The following is a 26,797-nucleotide window of genomic DNA, read 5'->3' on the forward strand; positions in this document are numbered from 1 at the left end:
GTATGCAAAAAAAAAACCCCAATTATTTTCCCCAAAACTATGCCTTTACATTTTTATTTTTACACAACAACCATATCACATTCAAAGTACTCTCAATTGCACTTAATACATTTGTCAAATCTGTGATTCCATTCTTGGAAACATTTTTTAAAACTCATCTGTTTGGATGGCTGACAACACCTCTCTTGTTTTTTTCTTTGCCTCTTCTACGTCTGCCTTTCATGGTCCTCTACATTTGTGGAAACAAAAAGAAGTTGCCAGGCTTTTTTTGGTGACACACTGTTACATTATCTTTTCAGAACCTCTTATAGAAAGCTTGATTAAAGTCTGACCTGGTGGAATGAACTCCAAATGCACTATCCCACTCACATAAAAAACCAAATGACTATAGTCTTGATCTTTGATTTCACTTGACAAGCTTTATTTTGGATGAGGTGATACTGGCATCTTCCACTGGCTTGATTCATGTTTGTTTTCAGGTCATAAGAATAGCACCATGTCTCATCACCAGAAATGATCTCGGAAAATGTCTGGGTCACTTCAGAGCTGTTCTTTCAAAGCAGGGCATGTTTTCCCTTGATGCTATTTTTCCTGGTCAGTCAGAACCCGAGGAACAAATTTTGCAGCGACCCTTCTCATTCCCAAATCTTCTGTTAAAATTTGTGGAACCAAGCACCAAAATAGTCCAGATAACTCCCCCATCTCTTCAATGGTCTCTTGTCAGTCTTTGAGCACATATACATGGGTTTTGTCGACATTTTCTTTTGGTTCAGAAATTGGCAGACATCCATAATGAGGTTTGACATCAATTGACATTTTACAATTTTTAAAATGAGAAAACCACTTTTACACTTGAGATTTTCCCATAGCGCTGTCCTTGTAAGCTGTGTTCAATGTCACAACAGTTTCTGTGGCATTTTTTCTGAGCAGGAAACAAAATTTCACAGCTGAAAGTTGTTCTCTTAAATTGGCCATCACAAAAAACGAGGTTTGAGTGAAACTGCTTTTACAAAAAAATTCACTGTGACCAGAGAGAACCTTCCCAGGTGATGCCACTGGGTGCACTAATTCAGAGTTAGTTGCTTGATTCTTGCTTCGTGGGAAGAATGCATACTATGAAAGCTTCACCCAATAGAGCTTTTATCCATTTTTTGGGAGGGTACTCCGTTGTATGTGCATATATATGTATACATGTATATATACATCTCTGTTATATCTCTGTACATAGAAGTATATAGATGTATTTATATATGTGTATATATATGTATATTTAGACAGGGAGAAAATCAAAGAGACACACACACAGAGAAACAGGATTGTTGGGGGGCTAGTAAATATAAGATCCATAGATCAGCCTATAACTTATAAACTCTGATACTATTCTGTCTCAAAATTTGTAGGTCAGATATTTAGAAGAGTAAAAATTAAAAGTGCTCAGGAAAATTGTATATGTATAGTTTGAGTGCAGAACACATGGGGAGTCTTCCTTTTGGCTCAGAAAGTCTTCAACTGACTGAATGAGGCCAAGCCACAATATGGATGGTAATCTGCTTTACTTAAGCCTATGGATTTAATCATATGTAATTTCTTCTTAACAGTAACTAGACGAGTGCTTTACTAAACAAAAATTTACACATAAAATTAATCATCACATATGTATAATCATGGGATTGGGAAAATGTTTTCTTCAACATAGGTTTAAAAGTTCCTAAGATCTGTAGTACAGATAAAAATCCCTTAGGAACAATAGTGAGAGTAGCAATATCATGAGGGTAGGGATGGTCAGAGAGGGTAGAAAGGGAAAATCCATTACAAGGTTGGATAGATAGCGCCCCCCCCCCCAAAAAAAAAGGAGACAAATAACAGAAATGTGGGTGAAGGGAGACAACGGACTGTGTAAGTTATGAAATAATAATAATAATATATAATTGATCAAGGATTCACAAGGGTGGGAGGGTGGGAGAGGGAGGGGAAAAAGAGGAACTTATACCAAGGGCTCAAGTAGAAAATGTTTTAGAAATGATGATGGCAACATATGTACAAATATGCTTGATAAAATTGATGTGTGGAATGTTTTAAGAGCCCCCAATAAAATTATTTTTAAAAAATAAGATCTGTAGTGAAATAACCTGCTTAACCTTTTCTAAGCTTGAATAATAAATCCAGTTTTCAATAACCACTATTCTGGAACACATAATAACGACATTACTGAACTGTATACTTTTAGTAACAAATAAACTCATAAGCTCAGTGTCAATTCAGGATTTGTTTCAGATCTGTTGATCAACTCAACCTGTCATTCAAGTTGTTGATAACAGAAAATTATTAATATACAGGGATGATAGCCCTTGTGTGCTTGTTACTTTATTGGTGTGAGATGAGCTACCAACATTTTTGGAGAGACATTTGGATCCAAGCAGCCCCAAAACAGCCCATTGTGAAGTCTCAAACTCTGTACTACAAAATAGCCCTATAATTCCTCTGGTCACTGAGGCTAAACAATAGTGGAATTTGGACCACTTTTGGTGTCTTTGGACCTTCATATTTCATATGAGTGAAAGAAATCAGATCTAAATTATGGCTCCTTGAATGTCTTCTTTTTAATGTTCATCACTGATGATGTTAGAAACATCAGCATTGGACTTAAGTAGGTGTGTTAGGCTGTGTTGACTAGAAAAACAAATCCAGTGACACTCATAAATGTGTAAGAGATGGTTTTATATCAAGAAGTAATTATGTATCAATAAAGCATCCCAGCCCAGTCCAACTCAAGTCAATAATTCCAATACTAGTTCATAAATCCTGCTTCAGACTCACGAAGCCATGTGCAATGATGCTGAATGCAGAAACATCACTGCTGGTAGGTGTAGAGTTGTGTTGATCCAATGGCAGTGGCTCTGGCAGCTCTCTGAGTGACTCGACAGCAGGGGCGTGAAGCAGAGAGAGTGAGGAAGTTCCCAGGATCCTTCTTATGAGAAGACCACACCCACTAGGAGGCACCAGCAGGCTGTTCCTGATTGCCAGGCTACACTCCACCCCTACACTTCAAGTTAACACAAAATTATGTAACTACCACAGTAGGCGTCTCTAAATCTGGCAGACATCTCCAGCTTTTAGAACTGGTTCTCTCATGGACTACAAGTTCTCCTCACACACTCCAGTTAAAACTATGGACTTTGCTTCATGTTTTACTCTTGATGATGAGCCTTTGGACAAGTCATTGCCTTCCTTAGGGCACCCTTCACCTCTTTGTTTCTAATGGTGTAAATAAAGGGATTCAGAAGTGGGGTAAGGATAGTATTGAGCACAGATACCACCTTATTAATCTTAAAGGAGGAGTGTGTAGAGGGTCTCAGGTACATGAACAGAACAGCCCCGTAGAGCAGGGTGACAACTGTGAGGTGAGAGGCACAGGTAGAGAAAGCCTTCTGGCGTCCAGAAGCTGAAGGAATGCGTAGAATGGTAGACAAGATGTAGATGTAAGAAATCATGGTAAACATGAGTGAACCTGGGATTACTAAGGTGGTTGCCATGAGACCCAGGAGCTCCAAAAGAGTGGTGTCAGCACAGGCTGCTTTCAAGATGGGACCGACATCACAGTAGAAATGATTGATGACATTGTTGCCACAGAATGACAGCTGGACTAGCAGTAGCATCTGACAGAAGACAATGGTGAAACCTACTCCCCAGGAGCTGATGGCCAGCTGCAAGCAAAGGTTGCTGGTCATTATGGTGGAGTAACGAAGGGGCTTGCAGATGGCTATGTAGCGATCAAAGGACATGACAGTGAGAATGAGGAACTCGGTGGTGCCCAGGAAGAAGTGGAAGAAGGCTTGTACCAAGCAGCAAGGAATGCAAATGACTACTCTTGCCACCACCAAGGTTTCTAGCAGTTTGGGGATAACTGTGGTGGTGTACCAGATCTCAAGGAAGGACAAGTTGCAAAGGAAGAAATACATTGGAATTTGTAGCTTAGGCTCAGCCCAGACTATGACAATAATGAGCCCATTGCCGGCAATAGTTAATATGTAGATAAGAAAAATCACTATAAAGAGAGGAGTTTGTAGTCCTTGGATCCCAGGAAAACCTAGGAGAATGAACTCTGTAATTGCTGTGCCATTTCTCATTCTATCCTAGAACAGCAGAAAAGAAAAAGTGGCTCAGAAGCTGTATATTTGTCAAGTATACTTGAATACAGTTTCGACACATGAAAAAGGTGGATTCTGGGTCCGTCAGCACCAGTCCCCCCACATACGCATGTACATTCATACAGAACACCTCTTCCTTACTTATGACTTGGTTTGTTCCTTTGTCTCCCCAAGCAGTTTTAATGGACTTCGAAAGTTATTAAGTACCCTTGAATACCAAATAGTGCCTTTAAATATTTAAAATTCTTATGTAGCTACAATAAAAATTTAATGGTTTATGTGTCAATAAGACATATGATTATTTAAAATGAACAGTTTTATATAATGGTATAGACACAACTGTGAGTTAAAAAACTTAATACCCAGTCCCATATTATATTTGTAATGAAAATTCTTGAATTTTGTAATATAGCTATGTTTAAGAAAGGTGAGTATGAACAGACAAGGAGTCTTCACAAAATTCGTGGGAAAAAATGGAATTGAAAGATAATGAAGTGTCTCCATAAAAAGTTGAAGCCTCCACAAGGGCAGGAAGAAAGTTGAAGCCCCGTTGTTCATGTATTGACATAATTTAAAAACCAGGATATTAGTGGTTCAATTTGGATAACACAACAGACTTCTTTAAAGTTTTAATAATAATCCACTTTCAAATTTCATTTCAGATACTGTGTTTATTAAAGGAGACTCAAAAAATTTCAAAATTAGATGTACAAAGCTGCTTCATGCTTGGTAAGTCGGGAAATAAAATAAACTTTAACTAAAAATACCAAGATCAGTGGAATCAGCATCTTGTATATAAGTAGCAATTATCACACAATGACTCTGAATCAGGGCAGCCCTGTAAGTGTCATAGTAAAATTGTGCTTCATAGAATTTTAAATGGCTGATAAAAACTAACTACAGCTTTTCTTTCTTGATGTGTTTTGTTTTGTTCTTTGTCAGTGGTTTGTTGTTGTTTTGTTGTATACTGTTGCTTGGTTTTGCTCTGTCTTGTTTTTGTGCATATTATCTCCGCAGGTCTGTCTAAATAAGATAGGCTGGATGAACTATCTGGAGGAAAAATAATGGGACTGACATTTCTGTGGGTGGAGGCATGGGATAGGGGGAGTAAGGAAGTGGTGGTAACAAACCCAGGGACAAGGGAACACAAGGGATCCAAATTGGTGGTGAGGTGGGTTAAGGTAACAAACAGGTATAGCTGAAACCCAGGTGGGGATGGAGCACGATAGTGGGACAGGAGGAAAGTCAAGGGAAATAGAGGAAAGAGCTAGGAGGCAAAGGGCATTTATAGAGGTCTAGACAAAGACATGTACATATGCAAATATATATGAGGATGGGGAAAGAGATCTATGTCCCTATATTTATAGGCTTAGGTGGCAGAGGACCTTGGGCCTCTACTCAAGCATTCCCTCAATGCATGAATACTTTCTTCTATTAAATTGGCATTCTATGATGCTCACCCTCCCGACACCACCGCTGAAGACAAAGCAGGTGAACAAACAAATGTGGTGAAGAAAGCTGATGGTGCCCAGCTATCAACAGATATAGCGTCTGGGTTCTTAAAGGCTTGAAGATAAACAAGCAACCATTTAGCTCCGAAGCAACAAAGCCCACATGGAAGAAGCACACCAGCCTGTGGGGCCCAGAGGTGCTGAAGGGATGAGTTATCAGTCATCAAAGAACAAAAAATCATATCATTGGGTGCACACCTCCATGATACAATCGCTGAGGACAAACGGGTGCATAAGCAAATGTGGCAAAGAAAGCTGATGGTGCCCAGCTATGAAAAGAGATAGCATCTGGGGTCTTAAAGTCTTGAAGTTAAACAAGCGGCCATCTAGCTCAGAAGTAACAAAGCCCACATGGAAGAAGCACACCAGCCTGTGTGATCATGAGGTGTCGAAGGGATCAGGTATAAGGCATCATCAAAAAAAAATATCTTACCATGGTGAATGAAAGGGGAAATGCAGAGTGGAGACCCAAAGCCCATTTGTTGGCCACTGGGGATCCCCTTGCAGAGGGGTCTAGGGGAGGAGATGAATCAGTCAAGGTGCAATGTAGCACCAATGAAGAATACAGCTTTCCTCCAGTTCCGAAATGATTCCTCCCCTGAAACTATCATGATCCGAATTCTACCTTGCAAGTCTGTATAGAGCAGAGGATGTACACTGGTGCAGATAGGACCTGGAGGCGCAGGGAATCCAGGGAAGATGATACCTTCAGGACCAGGGGTGTGAATGGCGATACTGGGAGGGTAGAGGGTTGGAAAGAGGGAATCGATTATAAGGTTCTACATGTGACCTCCTCCCTGGGGGACGGACAACAGAAAAGGGGGTGAAGAGAGACGTTGGACAGGGCAAGATATGACAAAATAATAATTTCTAAATTATCAAGGGCTCATGAGGGAGGGGGAAGTGGGGAGGAAGGGGAAAAAAAAGAGGACCTGATGCAAAGGGCTTAAGTGGAGAGCAAATGCTTTGAAAATGATTAAGGCAAGGAATGTACAGATTTGCTTTACACAATTGATGTATGTATGGATCGTGATAAGAGTTGTATGAATCCCTAATAAAATGTTTTTTTAAAAAAGAAACAATAAGCATAAAAATAGTTTTGTTGGCATATATATCACACATCACACAATTTAATAATGCAATGATATTTAGAATATTTTCTTCTTGAACTCATTGTTGTTAGCTCCTCCTCTCCCTCCACCCTCCCCTGCCATGCCCCTAGGTGATTATCAATCCAGTTGCTGTTTCTAAAGATCTACATATTTTGAATTTCAAAGACAGAAGATCATACAAAACACAAACAGGAAGCCAGCAAGCAAGCAAGCAAACAAAAAAGAAAGAATAAAACACCTTCAATAACAATGACAAAACAAAAATCTCAATCAACAGAAAAGAAGAAAATATTAAAAAGTGTAACAACTTCAAGATGGATCAAATGGAGATCAAATGATAATGTATTGCCTCTTAATCTAACAATGTCTGCCATAATCGACTTTAGAATGTTCTTTGGCTGATAGCAGGGCTGCTCACTTCCCTGGACTGTGGTCAGAGGGAATTCATCAGAGGTTTAATCCATGAGGAGACCCTGCAAATGTTTTGCCTTCCACAGTCATCCATAGCCTTCTACAAACCAGGTGTTCACAATTTAAGCTCTGATACCATTTCCTCCTTCAGATTTAGATTTTATTATTTACAATCCTTGAATCACACAGGCTGGTGTGCTTCTCCCATGTGGACTTAGTTGATGCCTCACTTAGATGGCTGCTTGGTTGATGATAAGCCTTCAAAAGACCCCCGATACCATACTTTCTGACAGCTGGAGATCCTCTAGTTGCTCTACCACATTTTGCTGCAGCACCCATATCTTCAGTGATCTCTTCATGAGGGTGACCATCAAGAGAGCCATTTCATAAGAGTGAATTGTTCTCAGATTGGGACTAGAGTTAAGTGTGACTGCCGTTTGTGTATCTATGGTTTATATATGTCTCTGGTTCACCTTAGAGATATAATTATCATTTTATTATACAGAACATTATAAATAATTCCTCTGGGATATAAGGTAATTTTATTGATAGTCTTATTAATGAATGACTAGGCCTTTCTTGTGAGATTCCTCTAGGTCAGCAGTTCTCAACCTGTGGGTAATAACCCCTTTGGGGGTCGAACGACCCTTTCACAGGGGTCGCTTGATTCATAACAGTACCAAAATTACACTTATGAAGTAGCCATGAAAATAATTTTATTGTTAGGGGTCACCACTTGAGGAACTGTATTAAAGGGTCGTGGCATCAGGAAGGTTGAGAACCACTCCTCTAGGTGGATTTAAACTTTCAACCTTGGGTTATCAGCCAAGTGTGTTAAACATTTATATCACCCAATATCTCTTCTGGGATATAGTAAGTACTACTCTTCATTGAATAAAGACCTGTGAGATGTTAACCTAAAAAAAGTGAAAAGAGTAGTAAATGCTAAGGAAACAACTTGGAAATTCTGGAAGACATATTCCCACCAAAATCTCCTTTTGTGACTTTTTATGTATTCATGCCAAATACTCTGTTTGCACATTGAATTTATAGGATGAGAACTTTCTTTCTAGTACCCAATAACAAACCTCAATCCACCATCACTAGAAACTAGTACATTCTCTTCTATTAAATTCAGGATATTTTCTCATATTATTTTCATTGATACGGGTAAGGTAAACTACTGTTCAAATCAACTGCACATTTTCAAAGTACATAGGAACCTGTATCAAATAGGCAGCATACAGTTTATCGGCATGCACCTCAATTCTTCTTCATATGAGAAAACACCCCCAAAATTTACTTCCACTTCCTCCTGCCTCTTTTCTAGATGAGGAAAGAATTATTCTTTGTCTATAATCTACAAGCTCCAAGAAGCTAAAGAAATTTTTAGCATTTAAACATCTGCTAACGACCAATATAAAATGATACCTTGGTTTGTCGAATTTAATTCGTTCAAATTTGTGCTCAAAACCCCAAAATTTCGTGATCTAAACATATTATTCCCATAGGAAATATTGGAAAACCAAACAATTGGTTCTGAGGCCCCCAACCTGCACTGATAAATTCATTTTTCCAGGACTTTAAATCACCATCAAGGCTTTGAGCCCTCTGCATATCCTTGTCTCTGATAGCTATTGCCATGGAGTTGTTTCTGATTTATCCAAATTAATGGCAACTTTTCAACCTCTTCAATGGCCTGGGTTCTTTGCTTTGTGGTAAATGATTCCAGACCTTTTGCTACATTGGCTTCTTTAATCACATTTTCTTCCGAAAGTATTGATAATGGCGACTTAGTCATGTTGTATTCAGCCACCAAATCATACAACTAGGAATCAGATTCAAGTTCCTCAATGATTTCCTTCTTCAACTCTAACATGACTCCCAGTTTTCCTCTTAGTTAACTTTCTTTGGAGCAGTGGTTTCAATATTTTTCCACAGATAAAGCGGCAAACACACACACACACACACACACACACACACACACACACACACACTGACCAATGCTTTCAATGCACTAAAACAAGCACCATATGTTATCTGAGTGAGGGCAACACTTACACTGATGAAGCGCCGCCCGAGACTCCACGAGCGACGCACTCACAGCCTGCAAAGGTTGTTTAAAGTGGGATTTATCAAGCAAAGCCACAAAAACTGAGAAGATTTTTAAGAAACGTTGCTGGTTAGAGTAGTGGAAAGTCACTGTAATTGGCTGAGCCTGTATAAGATAGATATGGAATTATCTTTCTTGCCACACAAAGTGTCATGGGCTTTCCAGCCCAAAATAAAATGTGCTAGTTTGCAAATCCTACTGGTGCTTATTGATAGGGAGAGAGACCATATGTAGCAATTATAACCTACCCTGTGAGTGGAAGTGTGAATTTGTGCACAGATTATTATGGGAGCACGAGGAAGGGACACTGCACCCAGCCTGGGGAGGGAGGGAGGAGGTTATTCAGAGAAGGAGGTCCTAAACGGAATCTTGTTACTTGCTCTAGAGATGGTCACCATGCACAGACTAAAAAGACTCCCACTCATAGATACCAGAGAGGAGAGAGTAGGACTGCTCTCATCGATTTTACTAGTGGAAACCTTTGTTTTAATTTTATTTCTATAATTCTTCAAGCAGCAAAATTCTAAATGAACAATGCTGACACTGTTTTAAAACTCGAACTCCTTCAGAGAAAAAAAATATATGGGTATACATTGCAGAATTTGTATTTTTTTTAATTAAAAGATCATTTTATTGGGGGCTCTTACCACTCTAATAACAATCCATGCATCAATTGTATCAAGCATATTTGTGCATGTGTTGTCATCATTCTTTTCTAGACAGTTACTTTCTATTGAGCCTTTGATATCAACTCCTCTCCTCCCCCCACCCTCGTGACCCCTTGATAAGTTATAAATTATTATTTTTTTCATATCTTACACTGACCTTAGAAGAAATCTTTAGGGGAGTAGAAAACCTCATCTTTTTTTCTGAAGAAGTTTTGAACTACTGATTTTCTGGTTAGCAATCCACTGTGTACCTCACGATGTCACTAAAGGCGAACGCTGTCCTGCACCTTAGCCAACACACACGGTCCATCGAACGTCATGCAGAATACTGCGGATATGGTGCACTGGCCCGAAACAGAACCCGAGTCTCCCATATGGAAAGGAAAGATTCTAACTCTGAACCAGCACGTCCTTCAAAAACTAAGTTCTAGAGAAATTAAATCAGAGAGGAGAAGTGGAAGAGAGAAAATGCATTCCAAGCTAGCACCCAATGGCCGTGGAAATGGAGGAAGAACAGAGGTTGCACCTTGAGCAGAAGCTAGGACTCAGGCTGGTCCTAGCATGTCTGATAGACTTACAGATGGGACAGGCTTCTGGGGAAGCAGCTAAACATCATGGATTCTTAACATTGTTGGAGGGGGACCTATTGAGTCAAGGAGTGGCTCACATATGGAAAAATGTGTGTTTGTGTGTGTCTGAATATGAGTGTGGAAGGAGTGGCATGGTGTTTGCTGGTCTCCCTGATGCATGCTTTATGGAGCATATTGCAATTAGACCTTTGGAGATCCTGGTCACAGACATATTCTCTTCACTCTTGTAAGGAACCTGGCCTGGGTTTACATTATAAGGCCCAAATAGCAGCCATAGGAGTATCAACGGAATTAGCAGTAGTATTCAGCAGAAAGATACAGAGCAAGTGCAGGGCTATTTAATCAGAGGTAGCTGCCTGGACAGCTAATTAGACTGGGTTGTGACAGCTAATTAGACTGGGTTGTGTTGTGAATACACATAATATTTTTTGAGATTCTGAGGAAGCTTAGATACCCAGAGTTAGCAAGATAACAATATCCAAGAGTTAGCAAGATAGCAATATATAAGAAAATAACTAGTAGGAAACTAAATTTATGTGGAATTTTAAGTACAGAACTAAACACTAAAGAAAGACGAGGCTTTCTACTCCCATAAACAGTTCCAGTCTTGGAAACCTTCAGGGGCTGTTCTTTGGTGTCTTATGGGGTCTCTATGATTTAGAATTGACTCAATAGCAGTGAGTTTGAATCAGCGGTTTTCACCCTGTGGGTTGCGACCCCTTTGGAGGTTGAATGACCCTTTTCACAGGGGTCGCCCAAGACCATTGGAAAACACAAATTTAGCCAGTCACTACATAGATAGCCACTAAAAGAATTGTATTTTCTATTTATGTTGCTTTCTACGTAGATTTCAAGTTCTTTGAGCCAGCAAATGTAGCTACAGGGTCTAGCACAGGACCTGGTAAAAATAAACCTACAAGGTATTTAAAAATAATTTTGTAAATGAAAAGCTTATTGTTACAGTCTTCCGTTATCTGTAAGTTTGTATAGATTGACATATGCATACATTTATATGTGCTGCTCTCTCTTATTTCAAATGTTGGAGAGATAAAAGCTCGCTGAATAATTTATCTCAAAGTCTAGTTCTACTTCCAATTTTTCTTTCTTTTACATTTTGTTGGGCTAGTAGTGGGATAACTTCAGCAACTTGATTGTCCATACAATAATCCATACACATTTGTTTCATGACACTGCTTGCAATCACTTATCCCTCTTCCTCTCTTCTTCCATTTGATATTCGTTTTTAACCTTTCCTGCCCTCAGGACTTTAATTCTGTGCAAATGCTGCCCTTTTGATTGCCTATGGCTGATTGTTCTAAGGCTCAGCCTTTCTGTTGGTGGGTTTTGCTGCATGCAAACCTTCCTACCTGATTTGACTCTAATTAGAGATATAGTTTCTTCCTTATTCAGGCTATTCAGACTATCTTGGTTACAGTTAACTTTTCACGTTCAATGGTGCCTGGATTGAATTCTTTCTCCCAAGACCTGGCCTTTCTCGGCTGTGAAGATTATGGCTATACATAATCTTGTTTTTCTTAAGTTTTAAAAAAAGAAAACAGTGTTTATAGATTTATATGATGCTCTGGATTTAGGGTAAGGACAGTGAAAGTTTTGCCTTTTCCTTGTTGTGGTTTTAATTGCAGTAAATATGTAGGCAAAAATATTTTCAGTTTGTACATTTCAATGACATTAACAATAGTTCTCATTTCCAACCATACCCATAATCATTCCCCAAATTTTCTGTTTCTTTTTTTTAAGTGTTAATGGTAGAAAATTTCCTTTTTTTCCCCAAGACTTTAACTACGGCTTACATTTGAAGAAGCCCAGTGATAGACACCTTTAAGCAGGGACCGTCAGTATTTACACTATAGGCTCCACAGAGGGATATGCATCTAGAATCCGTGCTTGTGGACTGCATTGAGTTGGAATGGAAAAAAAGACAACCAGCTTGAAATTCAACCCCAGGATGGATGACTTCCATTAAAGTGCAATAAATAAAGATGTCTTTCCTTTAGGAAGCTCTAAGTTCAAAGGCTATTGTAATGACTTTTCGGCTGGAAACGGAAATTCATCCATTAGAATGTACTTCAAGACTACAAGGCTTCAAAGCCAGGTTTATGTATTTATGCTACAGAAAAACAAAACGTAATGAAGAACAGCATTCTTTCTGCCTTTGCGACAAAGCAATACTCACAGCGCTAGTGAATCCCAGGGAAGCCGGTTTGGTCCCAAGGTGTGTCCTTGACCACAAGTGGACTGAAAGGAGAAAAAGCAGAAACTGGCCACAATCAGTTTAATTGAAGGAGAATATTTTTTCTTTTTCTTTCTGATTTAGGAAAAGGACTCCCCCTAAAATTTAAGGCAAGTGGCGTTCTGTGATATTGAAGTCCCTATGTAAAGCTTTCAAAAGTGGCAAAATTCCTTTAGAATTTAGGAGAATTATATTCAGAGAGATCAGTTCATACTGGGTCAAGATTTCTTCTCTCAAAATAATGATTTGTTAGCGGGGCCCTGCACAGCTTCCTTCGGGACATCGGCCTCTACGGATGTGTTCCAGAGAATCCCAGGGGACTGAGCTCTCCGAAAGTTTATTCTTCCATCAAGCTGAGGAATTTGTAGTTTTCTTAGTTCTAATTGGTACAAATGATGCCTGAAATCCTGAGATAATTAGCCATAGTCTAAGAACCAGTGGTTATACGCGATTTTGGCTCTTGGATCTCCCAGTTTCTCTGCACAGGGAAACCACTGGCACCTTAATTAAGTGGACTTCTCTAATGAACTAAATTAATTCCAGGCAGAACATCTGATCAATGTTCTATATAAATATATTTATGTAGGAATGCAAGAATGAACAGAATATAATTTTTTCTCTCTTTTTTTTTACATTTTATTAGGGGCTCATACAACTCTTATCACAATCCATACATATACATACATCAATTGTATAAAGCATATACAAGAATATAATTACATTTTATTTTCTTCTGCGTTCTCTCATGGCCATAGGTGGAAAGACAATGTGGAAGGCGACAGGGAGAATTTACAGAGATAGCATGCTCATATGCTGATTTTTGTAGGCTGAGACTCTATGGAATCATTACTTTAAAACTCAACATTCACTTCTGGGGAGATGGCACCAATGTAGGTACACTGTCTGTCTCTTCCCTGTGAGTTGTCGATGGTTCTGTAGGAGAGTGGGCCAATTCATGGGATTCAGACCGAGCGTTAGTCTCACAGTACCCTGGGACCTTTGGCAGTTTCCCCAGAGATGGCGCAGTGGTACTCACCACCACACACATTTCCCTGTGTTTCCCCACACCTGAGACGCGTGCTTCATGATCCCAGCACCAGCAACACATGGCAAGGGCACCCTGACTCTCCCTGGCCCGAGATGCCTGGGAGTCATGCTTTCCTGTGACCCCACCCCTACAGCTCCCTGAGATTCCTGCCCCAGACTGGTTCACCTCCACCACTTAAGTTTCCCCCTCCTTCTGCTCCCATACTTTCGCCACCAACCCAAGCACTTGCACTACCAGTCCACCCACTCCCCCCACACCTGGCATAGCCCTGTGTTACCAGCCTGTGCATGCCCCTGTGATACCCCACGCTGGGAAGAGGCCCAGGATAGACTGCCCAACTAAGGGACCATAAGGACATTCACCTAGACTTCTTTAGGGTTTGGATGCTGGAGACTGTTGCAGCCAGCAAATCTGAATCCCAGCTGGAACAATCCCATTGCGGAACCCCTGAGTACTCCCCTAGTAGCAAGGGTGCAGCTAGGCCCACCAGATAGATAACCCTAGCTTTCTAGGGAGAGAACCGGCATCAGTGAGATGGAGACACAACTCAAACCTGTGGCATAACTGGCTTCAGGTAGTTCTTATACTTACTCATTTTTTAAAAAAGATCATTTAATTGGGGGCTCTTACAGCTGAGAAAGAAAACACAGGGAACCTTTCCTCTCCAGGGCATTGGAACTCAGCATGTCAGGGGTACTCGGTGACCTTCCCTGCCCCTGGCAAGGTAGCCAGAGAACACAGGGTCCCACTGGCCTTAGCCCCACCACCTTCTGATCAGAGTCCCCTTCTTCCTGGGCACCAGCTACAAAAGCCTATACCCACCCTGGGACTGTATGTAAGGAGGGGAGAATTCTGAGTTGTGCAACAACCTACTACACAGGGGACTTCTGTTATAAACACAGATAATTGAAGGACAGCACTTTTCTTTTCATAATTTAAAAGATTCATAAGGGACTCTGGTAGATTTAATATACCTCCTATGCACCAGAATCCTAGAACCTATGTCTACACCTCAACAATACACATTTTTCTCTAATTTACCAAGTAAAACTCTATCTCGCATACTCCTCTTTACCAACTCATTCAAAATTAACACACGTAACAGTAAAGTTTCCTGATTAATACCACCAACGAAAATATACTCCCGGGCACCTATACCTTATTTTCCTATACACCCAACTAACACACCCTCATAATTTATACACAATGTCTTCTTTGGCAACCAACTGATCTTCCCCTAACCTATAGATCCAGCTCTCCTCCCTGCAAATCACAGAAGCCAAAAAAACACCTTAGTTCATTCACGATGTAATGCAGACAGCAGTCAACAGCTTCTGGTGAAGCTGCCACAGACACACACACAAATCTAGAGAAACAGAAATCAATTACTGAAGATCACCCAAGCTTACAGAAGAAGCAACTGGATATGGAATTCCAGAGAATGATGTTGAGAGGCATACAAGAAATTTGGAGATCAATCCTGAAACAGATGACCAAATAGTGATACAAGAATCCTCACAACGAAGGGAAATTCAAGAGTTAAAGGATGAGGTAGCAGAATCCGGGGACAAGGTGAAAGATCTCAACAATAGAATGGAATAAATGGAAAATCGAATCAGCAATCTGGAAGATAATCAAGCAGAATTCAGCAAAAAAGAGAAGCAATCAAACAAACAAAAAAATCTGAAGAAAGTATGAGGAGGATGTGGGATTTCATGAAGTGTAAAAATATTTGAATTATTGGGTCCCTGTGGTAGTTAGATAATCTCCTGTCAACTTGTGAAGGGGAGGAGGCTAGTCCATCAATCAGTTCACAGCCTATGAGGCCTCTGTGTGGGCATGGCCTTCTCCTAAGGATTCTGGGAACTCCTGTCTTCCTACTTGGAAGCAGGACATACTATCTCCCTGTGAGACATTCCTGTTGACAAGCCACGTGGAGCTATGCTGATGGAGTCAGAGCCATGGAGCCAAAAGAGCCATGTGGAGACCCAAGCCAGTCTCTACCACTGGATCCTTAAGACTTTCCACCCACTGGCCTGTGAACTTCTTGAATTTGGTGTCATTGCATATGTTGCATGAGTCTGAAGAGGAATTTATAGACTTGCATCAACCATATGGGCTAATAGAGGATTTATAGACTTGATCTGGACTAGGCTGGGATGTTTTATTTATATACAAGTACTCTTCATATAGAGCTCTTTCTTATACATGTATGAGCATCTATGAATTTGTTTCTCGGGTCAACCCAGACTTACACAGACCCTAAGCAGGAAGAAACCAAATAAGCCCACAGTTAAAATAGTAAGGGAATTCTGGGAAGAAAATTTCCCCAATATTACAAAGGAGAAGATGATAACCATCCAAGAAGCAGACAGAACATCACTTAGATTACCCACCCCCACCAAAAAACACCCCAAAACACACCAAGACACATAGTAGTCAAATTATCCAACTTCAAAGGAAAGGAGAGGATCATGAGAGCAACTAGAGAGAAAAAGGCAGTCACATATAAAGATAAGCAGATAAGAATGAGTTCAGACCTCTCTGCTGAGACCATTAGGAAAGAAGAAATTGGATTAACAAATTCCAAAATTTTAAAGACAACTGCAAACTAAGAATCTTTTATCTAGCAAAGCTTTCCATCAAATTTAAAGGAGAAATAGAAATTTTCTCAAATAAGGAAATATTTAGAGCAGCAGCTCTCAACCTGTGGGTTGTGACTCCTTTGGGGTCAAACAACCCTTTCACAGGGGTCGCCTAAGATCATTGGTGTCCGGAGCCATGAGGCCCGGCCATTACTTGGAATTTATTAGCCTGAGCTCTGGGTATTCTTCTAGCCCAGCTTATGCGACAGAGCACTGCAGCTGTGTTTGACATTCCTAGCTTGCCAGACATAGATAAGGGAGTCTCTATCTGTCTGTAAGATTCTGTTTTGTGGTCAGCATTCCCAGAAAGTACCCAGCCTGTAAAGCTTAAGGAAACAAAGTGTGCTGTTCCTCGCCCATGCCTGATTTGCATAAACATGCCACTCCGCGTACCTGGTTGAAGACTGTAAGCCGTTACTGACTCACGGGCAGGACGTGCTCCCCTGAACTCCCTGATTGGCCTGTCGCCAAAGTAGCCTAATTTGCATGTGCCACGGGATCTTCCCCCACTGCTTGCCCGTATAAGCTGTAACTCTTTGTCCATTAAACGAGAATTGATCAAGATACTGTCTTGTCTCCATTCTTTGTGCCTCTTGTCTCCGCCCCCTCCCCACAATTCCCACTCTCTCCTCCAGGATCCATGTTGAAGTTCCCGGTACACATTGGAAAACACATATTTCTGATGGGCTTAGGAACAGAGATACCACTCCTCTATCTGTCTCCAGGTGGATCCGCCCACATGCAGATACGCCTATATATGAGTACCCTGTATGAAGAATGTTACCCATGCTACAAGAAAAAATTCATTTATTTGTAATTAGAAATAAATATTTCACAATATATAATTGCATAATTGTTTTGTGATTAATCACTATGCTTTAATTATGTTCAATTTGTAACAATGAAAATACATTCTGCAAATCAGATATTTACATGATGATTCATAGCAGTAGCAAAATTACAATTATGAGGTAGCAGCGAAAATAATTGTATGATTGAGGGGTCACTGCAACATGAAGAACTGTATTAAAGGGTCATGACATTAGGAAGGTTGAGAACCACTGATTTAAAAAATATGTAAAAACAAAACCAGCAATACAAAAAATGCTATCCAGGTCTTCATGGACAAGAAAACAACAACTGTAGCAGATGAATATGAGATCACCACAGGGTGTAACAATACACAGAAACCAAAACACGGAAAAGAGCACCCAAAATATCACAAAGCAAATGGAGAAATTGAAGACAAGAATAAGCTCCTCATCCACATACATCACCCTAAACAGGGAAGAAAGAAAAATATCAAACACAAATAGTATGAGATTTAATGTTTAACTGCAATTAGATTTAATTACACTGAATGTTAATGGGTTAAGCACGCCTATAAAAAGACGAAGAGTAGCAGACTGGATTAGACAACAAGATCTATCCATCCACTGCCTTCAAGAGACACATCTCAAACTCACAGACAGAAAACAGACTGAGAGCAAAGGTTGGCAAAAAAGTTTCCAAGCTAATCGCAATGAAAAAAAAAAAAGCAGGGGTGGCAATATTAATCTCTGCGAAAATAAACCTCAAAGTACACAAAATAATGAGCGATAAGAATGGGCATTATCTAATGTTCAAAGGGTCAATAGACCAAGAACACATTACCATAATTAACTTATATGCACACAATGGAAGACCCTCAAAAGCCATCAAACAAATCCTCAAAGAGATGAAAGGAGAAATAACTAGATCAAGAATTATAGTAGGTGATTTTAATATACCACTCAAAGAAAGATAGATGAACAAGTAAGAAACTCAATAAAGGAACAGAAGAGTTGAACAAGGCAATTGATCAACTTGACCTCAAAGATACTTAAAGAGCTCTTGATCCATAGCAGAAAAAAATACACATTATTCTCCAATGCACATGACTCATATTCTAGAATATACCACATTCTGGAATAAGTGAGCTTGAGAAAATTCAAGCACATAGATATTACTTAATCCATCTTCTCTGACTACTGCACCATTAAGCTGGAAAGAAAGAAAGAATAGATAAATAAAGACAATAGATAAATAAAGACAATAACTTGGAGACTCAACAATTCATTTTTCAAAAATTACTGGATTATAATTCAAATAAGAGAGGAAATCAGGAAATTCCTAGAAACTGATGAAAATGGTAACAAAATATACCCAAACCAATGGGACATAGCAAAAGCAGTTATCAGAGTCATTTTATTGCCTTAAATGAACACACGAAAAAAGAGGAGAGAATCATGATCATCTCCTTAAGAAGAATCTCCAACAATTAGAACAGAGGCAACAGCATAATCCTTCCAACAGCAAAAGAAAAGAAATTATAAAAATTAGAGCAGAAATAAAAAATTTCTATACTGCTTAATTTGTGAAAACAGTCTGGTACTGGTATAATGATAAAAACGAGGACCAATGAGGCAGGCCAGAAACCCCAGAAATAAAAATATCCACACACAAACAATTGATTTTTGACAAAGGTCCAGAAAACATTAAATGGGAAGCAGATGGCCTCTTCAATAAATGATATTAGAAAGGCTGAACATCCACTCACAGGAGAATAAAACAAGAACCATATCTGACTCCATGCACAAAAGCAAACTCAAGGTGGATCAAAGACCTAAAGGTAAAACCCAAAGCTATCAGGATTATCAATGAGAAAATAGGGAAACATCTAGAGACTCTAGTGCAGGGAATACATGGGCTATCGGAGATAACAAATGCAACACACTCCATGGAAGATAAAATAAATGAATGGGACCTATTAAAAATAAAACACTTTTTTGGTATTCCCCAGGGATTTCATCACTCTGCTCCCCCTGCTGTTCTGCTGCATGCCCTCAGCTCCTCACCCCAGTGTGATGTGGCCAGACTGCGCACTATTCTTGCACTGTGTCTCTAGTGCTGTACCCCACAGAGCCATGGTTCACTTTGTCCAGTTGTGGGGCCAGCCCTATGGTCCTCCTGTGCGTTGTCTGCTCCTAGAAGGAACATTGTCCTTGGGGCTTGGTGGGACAGGATGTCCTCTCTACCCTCTCCATCCCTTTTTGTTTCTCCTGTGTGCTCTAATCTGACATGCCCCTCTCCCCAAGCTATAGCCCCAGTGATTTTCCCCAAAGTACATTCTTCTGAGGGGGGTGGTGTCGACATAATTGGGGTTGGGGCTGCCCCGCAGATCTCTCTATTGGTTCCCTGGTACATGCCAGTAATTGTATTTACATCTTGGCGCATCGGGTTGAAGCCTGGTTTCTCTCTCCCTCTCTGGTGGCGATATAAACAATACCCTCCCCTTGGGTGCATTAGTGTCCTGCTCCCCCCCCCCACCCTACCAAGATCTTTTTGTTTTCCTCTTTCTTTTCCCCTCTTGTTTAGTTGGTTGTCCTATGTATCCCTGGGTTGGGTTTGTCCCCTGCCACAGTTGCTGGACCTCACCCCAGGGATATATGTATATAATATCTTTTTCCCTATGCCCCCCCCCACTTTTTTTAAACTTACCTCAGTGGACTCATGTTGTACTTGTCCTTTTGTGCGTGACTTACTTCGCTTAGCATGATTTCCTCCAGTTCTTCCCATGCGGCAATGTGCTTCATGGATTGATTGCTGCTTTTTAGTGATGCGTAGTACTCCATAGACTTTGGAGAGAGAGTATGGCACCCCATCAGACTCGACTGGAAAACACTCATAAAGGCCAACAAACGATCTTGAATTACTTATAGACTTTTCTATTTTTGTCAGTGACTTTCTTTTTGTTCTTGTTATTTTGTTTTTGATTGTTGTGGTTATTGTTGTGTTAGTTTTGACTTTCTTTGTTGTTTTATTTGGCTTTGCCAGGTTTTTGCACTTATTAATTTATCTGCATGCCTATCTAGATAAGACAGATGGGATAAATAATTAGGAGATGAAAAGAATGGGACCAATGGTTCTGGGGGGGGATGCAGGAGAAGAGGAGGTTGGAGAAAGGAAAGGGGGTAGTAACCAACCCAGGGACAAGTGAACTATAATCAATGGAAGGAAGGTCATAGGATGCCTAGTTTGGCTTAATTAAGGGCAATGTAGCAGTGAGGAATTACTAAACCTGAATGAAGGCTGAACATGATGGTCGGAGAAAAGGAAAGTAAAAAGAAATAGAGGAAAGAACCAGGAGGCAAAGAACATTTATAGAGATATAAATACATATATAAAAAGAGGAGAATAGAGCTATGTACTTATATCTATATGTTAAGAATTAAGGTTGCAGATGGACATTGGACTTCGACTCAAGTACTCCCTTAACACAAGAAAACTTTGTTCTAACAATCCAGCATTCTGTGATGCTCACCTTCCTGACATTATCGCTGAAGACACATTGGGTGCATAAGCAAATGTGGTGAAGAAAGCTGATGGTTCCTGGCTGTCAAAAGATATATTGTCTGGGTCTTAAAGGCTTGAAGATAAACAAGCGACCATCTAGCTGAGAAGCAACAAAGCCTACATGCAAGAAGTACACCAGCCTGTGTGATCAAGAGGTGTCAATGGGATCAGGTATCAGGCATCTAAGACACAGAAAAAAAAAACATACCCAAGGTGAATGGGGGTGGGGCATGCAGTGTGGACCCAAAGCCCATCTGTAGACAATTGGGCATCCCCTCACAGAGGGGTTACAGGGAAGAGATGAGCCAGTCAGGGTGCAGTATAGCACCAATGAAACACACAACTTTCCTCTAGTTCTTTGGTGCTTCTTTCACCCCAATTCTACCTTATAAATAGGATTAGACCAGAGCAGGCACACTGCTACAGATAAGAGCCCCCAACACAGGGAATCCAGGATAGATAAATCCCTCAGGGCCAACAATGAGAGTAGAGATACCTGTGGAATTAAGGGATGGTGGGAGGAGAAAGGGGGAATCAAGCATAAGGATCAACTTAGAACCCAAGGGGACGAATAAAGGAAAAGTGATTGAGGGACGATGGAAGACTATGTAAGATATGGAAATAATAATCTATAACTTTCAAGGGTTCATGAGGGAAGGTGGGTGGGGGAGGGAGTGGGAAGAAATGCGTAGCTGATATCAGGGGCTCAAGTAGGAAGAGAATGCTTTGAAAATGGTAATGGCGGCATCTGTGCAAATGTGCTTGACACACTGGATGAATGTATGGATTGTGATAAGAGATGTAAGAGCCCGCAATAACAGTATTAAAAAAACACTTGTATTTATTGAAAGACTTTACTAAGACACTCAAAAGAGATCACACAGACTGGGAAAAGATATTTAGTAATGACATAACAGACAAAGGACTAATTACTAAAATTTACAGAATTTTACAAGCGTACAACAAGATAGAATCTAACAGTCCTCTGGGAAGGTGGACAACAGACCTGAACAGATGATACACAAAGGATTATACTTGAATGGCTAATATGAGGACATGCGCCCAGTCATTAGTCATGTAAGAAATGCAAATCAAAACAACCATTAGATACCTCCTAATGCCCATTACTGTAGCCAAGTTTAAAAAAAAACTGGGAACAACAAATGTTGGAGAGGGTGTGGTGAGCTAGGAACTCTTATTCACTGCTGATGGACTTGTAAATACATACAGGCACTGGAAGGCAATATGGCGAGACCTAACACAGATGGCAAATGAACTACCATACGATCCAGCAATACGTTGCCTGGGCATATTCAAAAGAAATAAGAAACAGATTACAATTGGAGGTTTGCTTCCCCATATTAATCGCAGCACAGTTCAATATAATAAGAAGTTGGAAACAGTCTAAAGTCTCATCAATAGAAGAGTGGATTAAAAAACAACAACAACAACTCTGGTACATACACACAGTGGAATGCCACACATCTTTAAAAACCACTATTTGAACCATGAAACTTCTCAATTCATGGAGGGATCTGGAAGCTATTATGCTGAGTCAAGTTAATCAGCACAAAAGGATAAATACTGTACAAACCCACTGCAGTAGGAACAAGCTGCAGAACAGGCACAAACTTGCATGCCATCCAGTGGTCTGTCTGGGGACCAGACAGCCTGGAAAAGAGGTGGACCAATGAACCACACACCATCAATTGCAGTATTGTGCAGGTAACTTGGCCAGGAAGTACCTCAGGACAGCTTGGATCAAATGGATTGGGGAGGTTGCGGGGGGCGGTGGAGGGATGCTGTCTCCTGAGTGGGAGCCATGTAGATCTGGGGTGAGTTCCCCTGGAGAGGGAGACATCCCTGCCAGATAGATGAGGTTTTCTGATTGGAGGGGAGACTAGAGAGACAAATCCAGAGACATTCATATATGTATAAGAAAGAGCTTTATATTAAAGGGCAGTTTTATATTAAGAAAATGTCCCAGCCCAGTCCAGATGAAGTCCATAAGTCTGATATTAGCCCAAAAGTACAATATTAGTCCATAAATCCCCCTTCAGACTGATGTAGCACACGAAATGATGGAAAACACAGGCCAGTGGGTAAAAAGTCTTGTGGACCCAGTGGTGGTGGAAGCATCTACAGGGCTTTCACAGGTTTTGGCATGGTGACTTGCCAGCAGCAAGGTAAAGCAGAGAGAGAGAAGTTACCAGAATCTTCCTTGTGAGAAGGCCACACCCACAAGGAGGCATCATCAGGCTGTGACCTGATTAATAGGCTAGATTCCACCTGTACACCCTATTTATCAAGTTGACATGAAATTATATAACTACCACAAGGAGCAACGTAAAGGCAGGGAGAGGGAATGGTAAAGAGGGAATGGGGAACAATAGGTGAATGTCTGTTCAGTGGAGGGGAGGAAGGATGGGGTGAGGAGAGACTGAGGATGCTCTGGGGAACATTATGTGGGGAGGGTCTTTAGGGCATGCAGCCAGTGGGCAGAACTTACCTGGGGCATCTGGGGTATCCTGGGAACACAGGCATGTTGCCGCAGAACACTGGGACACTGACTCTGTGACATCTTCAGGGCAATCGGCATGCTTCAAAGCTGCATCGGTGAGACTCCACACAGGAACCCCACTGGGTGAACTGGATCTTACCTCAGGCACACCTGTAACCTGAGGACTTACGCCGGAAAACACATGGTGTCTGAGGAAGCAGAAGACGGCTGTAGCAAGAGTGGTGTACTGCTGGGTGACGGGCAATCAGTGCCCTGTATGTCGTATTCAGATACGTACTCTTCAGACAATCCTGTGGCCCTCTGTGATATTTTCATTATGCTTATGTATATTAGGTGCGCCACCATTGAGGCTCATCCTCTTGAAGCTGTGTTTTCTGTTTTTCGGTAAATGAAACCCAGGGATGTTGAGGCTGCAGGGAAAGAAAACAACAAAGATTCTTTTTTGGGGGGTGGGGAAATACAGAGGGGAGAAGGAGATAAGAAGGAAATGATGTCAAGAAACAGGAAGGAAAATTACTGTTTGGAGAGTGATTATGGAAGCAATTGTACAATTATGTTTGACATGATTTAACTATGGAATGATATGACATGGGTATTAATTCCCAAGATATAGCAAAAAATCATATATTCAGGAATGAGCCTTGTGCTTGCATTAAATTATAGCTCCAACTTAAGGAAAATTAGTTCTTAAATCATGGACTTGCTACACACTCACTTTCATGAAATTATCACTGACGATAAGTGTGCTACAGCAAAGTGTGGTGAAAGAAAGTGGGTGGTGCCTGACTACAATCAAAATAGCCTAGGGTCTTAAAGGCTTGTATTCAAGCAGCCATCTAAGTGAGGTGTCAACTAAGTCCACACAGAAAAGCAGACAGCTTGTGTGATCCACAGATGACAATTACAAAATTCAAATATGGTGAAGGGAAAAGTATCAGAGCTAAAATTGTGAACACCCAATTTGCAGAAGGTTATGGAAGACAGTGGGAGCCCAAAACCCATCTGTAGAGTATCTAGTCAGACTGAGCCGCGGGCAAATCTGCTTTGGCCACCGCAGTCTCAGGTGTCCAAAATGGCCTTACTATCAGGTCGAGACCATTGTGATCTTAATTAAGCTGGATCAAGTTCATTGCTTCTCCGGTTGACCTCCCTATAGACGCAACCTGAATTTTTATTGAGTGCAAGTGTCTTTTAGTTGTTCCACGACAGAACTTGCTTTTCCTGGCTTTTTCAATGTAGGTGGGGTGTCTTTTCCCTCTTGCACATTATTTATGGTTTTATTTTTATACTGATGTGATCTTATCCTTACCACCTTAATGCGATTTCTCTTTTATTGTTTTCTGTTGCGTTTCCCAGCTGTGAAGCACAGGAGGTGTGGATGTATACAGAGGTGTTCTAGGGAATGCAGGGGTGGGGGTTGATGATAGGGAGGGAAGGGGATTTGGGGAGCAATTAATGAAGACAGGAATGGAGAAGGAGCACTATAACTGATTGTGATTGCACAACTAATTTTAAAATTAATTTAATCATGGTGGGGAAAGGGGTGATACTCTAAGATAGGAGTAGTGGTGATTGTACAATTCCTCTTGATCTGGTTGAAAAATTGAACTATTCAATTGTATTATATGTAAATTATATGTCAATAAAACTGTTGGAAAAAAACAAAAACTTTATTGAGTATAAGTTACATAGACTAAAATATACTCACTTTAAGTATACAGTTTGAGTTTTTATAAGTATATACAGCCATGTACCCATTTGGATTGTTTGTCTTGAGTATTATGCATGAAGTTTTGGTGAATACTTCTGTAGAAATATTATTGTGAGTAGATTTTTTCTTTCTTTTTAATCATTTTATTGGGGGCCCATGTAACTCATCATAATCCATACATCCATCCATTGTGTTGAGCACATTTGTACATTTGTTGCCATCATCATTTTCAAAACATTTTCTTTCTACTGGAGCCCTTGATATCAGCTTCTCATTTCCCCCCCTCCCTTTCGGGCCCTCCCTCCCTCATGAACCCTTGATAATTTATAAATTATTCTTATTTTTTCGTGTTTTACACTGACTGATGTCTCCCTTCACCCACTTTTCTGTTGTCAGTCCCTCTGGGAGGGGGTTATAGATAGATCATTGCTATCGGTTCCCCTTTTCTCCCACCACCTTCCACTTACTCTCCTGGTATGTCTACTCTCAATATTGGTCCTGAGGGGTTTATCTGTCCTGGATTCCCTGTGTTTACAACTCTTATCGGTACATGTGTACATGATCTGGTATAGCCAGATTTGTAAGGTAGAATTGGGGTCATCATAGTGGGGGAAGGAAGCACTAAAGAACTAAAGGAAAGTTGTATGTTTCATCGGTTCCATACTGCATCCTGACAGGCTCATCTCCTTCCTGAGACCCTCTGGTAAGGATATGTCTAGTTGTATACAGATAGACTTTGGGTCTCCATTCTATACTCCCTCTCATTCACAATGATATGCCTTTTTGTTCTGGGTCTTTGATGCCTGATACCTGATCCCATTGACACCTCTTGATTACAGAGGCCAGTGTGCTTCTTCCATGTGGGTTTTGTTGCTTCTCAGCTAGATGGCCGCTTGTTCACCTTCAAGCCTTCAAGACCCCAGATGCTATATCTTTTGATAGCCAGAAACCATCAGTTTTCTTCACCACATTTGCTTATGCATCCACTTTGTCTTCAGCGAGTGTGTCAGGGAGGTGAGAATCATGGAATACCAGGTTTATAGAACAAAGTGTTCTTGTGTTGAAGGAGTACTTGAGTAGAGGCCCAATGTCCATCTGCCACCTTAATACTAAACCTATAAATATATGTACATAGATCTATTTTCCCATCTCATATATAAATATATTTACATATGTACATGATCATATTTAGACCTCTGTAAATGCCCTTTGCCTACTAGTTCTTTCCTCTATTTCCTTTTACTGTCCTCTTGTCCCACTATCATGCTCAGCCTTCATTTGGGTTTCAGTAATTCCTCTTGGTTACATTGCCCTTGATGAAACCCTACCAGACCATCTACACCCTCCTTGCCATCGATTTTAGATCACTTGTTGTTCCCTTGTCCCTGGGTTTGTTAATACCCACATCCTATCCCCTGCCTCCCCATCTCCCATGTCCCCCAGAACCAACAGTCCAGTGTTTTCTCCTCCAGATTGTTTATCCCACCTATCTTATCTAGATAGACTTGCAGAGATAATAGTATGCACAAAACAAGACAGAACAAAACAAAGCAAGTAAAGAAAACAAAACAATAACAACAAAACCAATAACAAAAAAAGGAAAGCTTATAAATAGTTCAAGGTCTGTTTGTTGACCTTTAGGAGTATTTTCCAGTAGAGTCTTATCGTGTGCCACCACCCAGGCCCCACAGTTT

The 26,797-nt window shown here is 40.5% G+C and overlaps 1 protein-coding gene across 1 annotated transcript; it reads right to left on the reverse strand.

The window, feature by feature from the left end:
- Positions 1-3,188: 3,188 nt before the first annotated feature.
- On the reverse strand, positions 3,189-4,127 carry OR6X1 (olfactory receptor family 6 subfamily X member 1). The gene has a single exon (XM_075548805.1). The coding sequence runs from the start codon at positions 4,125-4,127 to the stop codon at positions 3,189-3,191; it is 939 nt and encodes a 312-aa protein (XP_075404920.1).
- Between the last annotated feature and the right edge of the window lie 22,670 nt (positions 4,128-26,797).

Source organism: Tenrec ecaudatus, chromosome 4, assembly GCF_050624435.1.
Source record: "Tenrec ecaudatus isolate mTenEca1 chromosome 4, mTenEca1.hap1, whole genome shotgun sequence".
Taxonomy (NCBI): Eukaryota; Metazoa; Chordata; class Mammalia; order Afrosoricida; family Tenrecidae; genus Tenrec; species Tenrec ecaudatus.

What these genes read in the sequence shown, in the direction of transcription:
- OR6X1 (XM_075548805.1), bottom strand. Translation starts at nt 4,127, where the DNA reads ATGAGAAATGGCACAGCAATTACAGAGTTCATTCTCCTAGGTTTTCCT.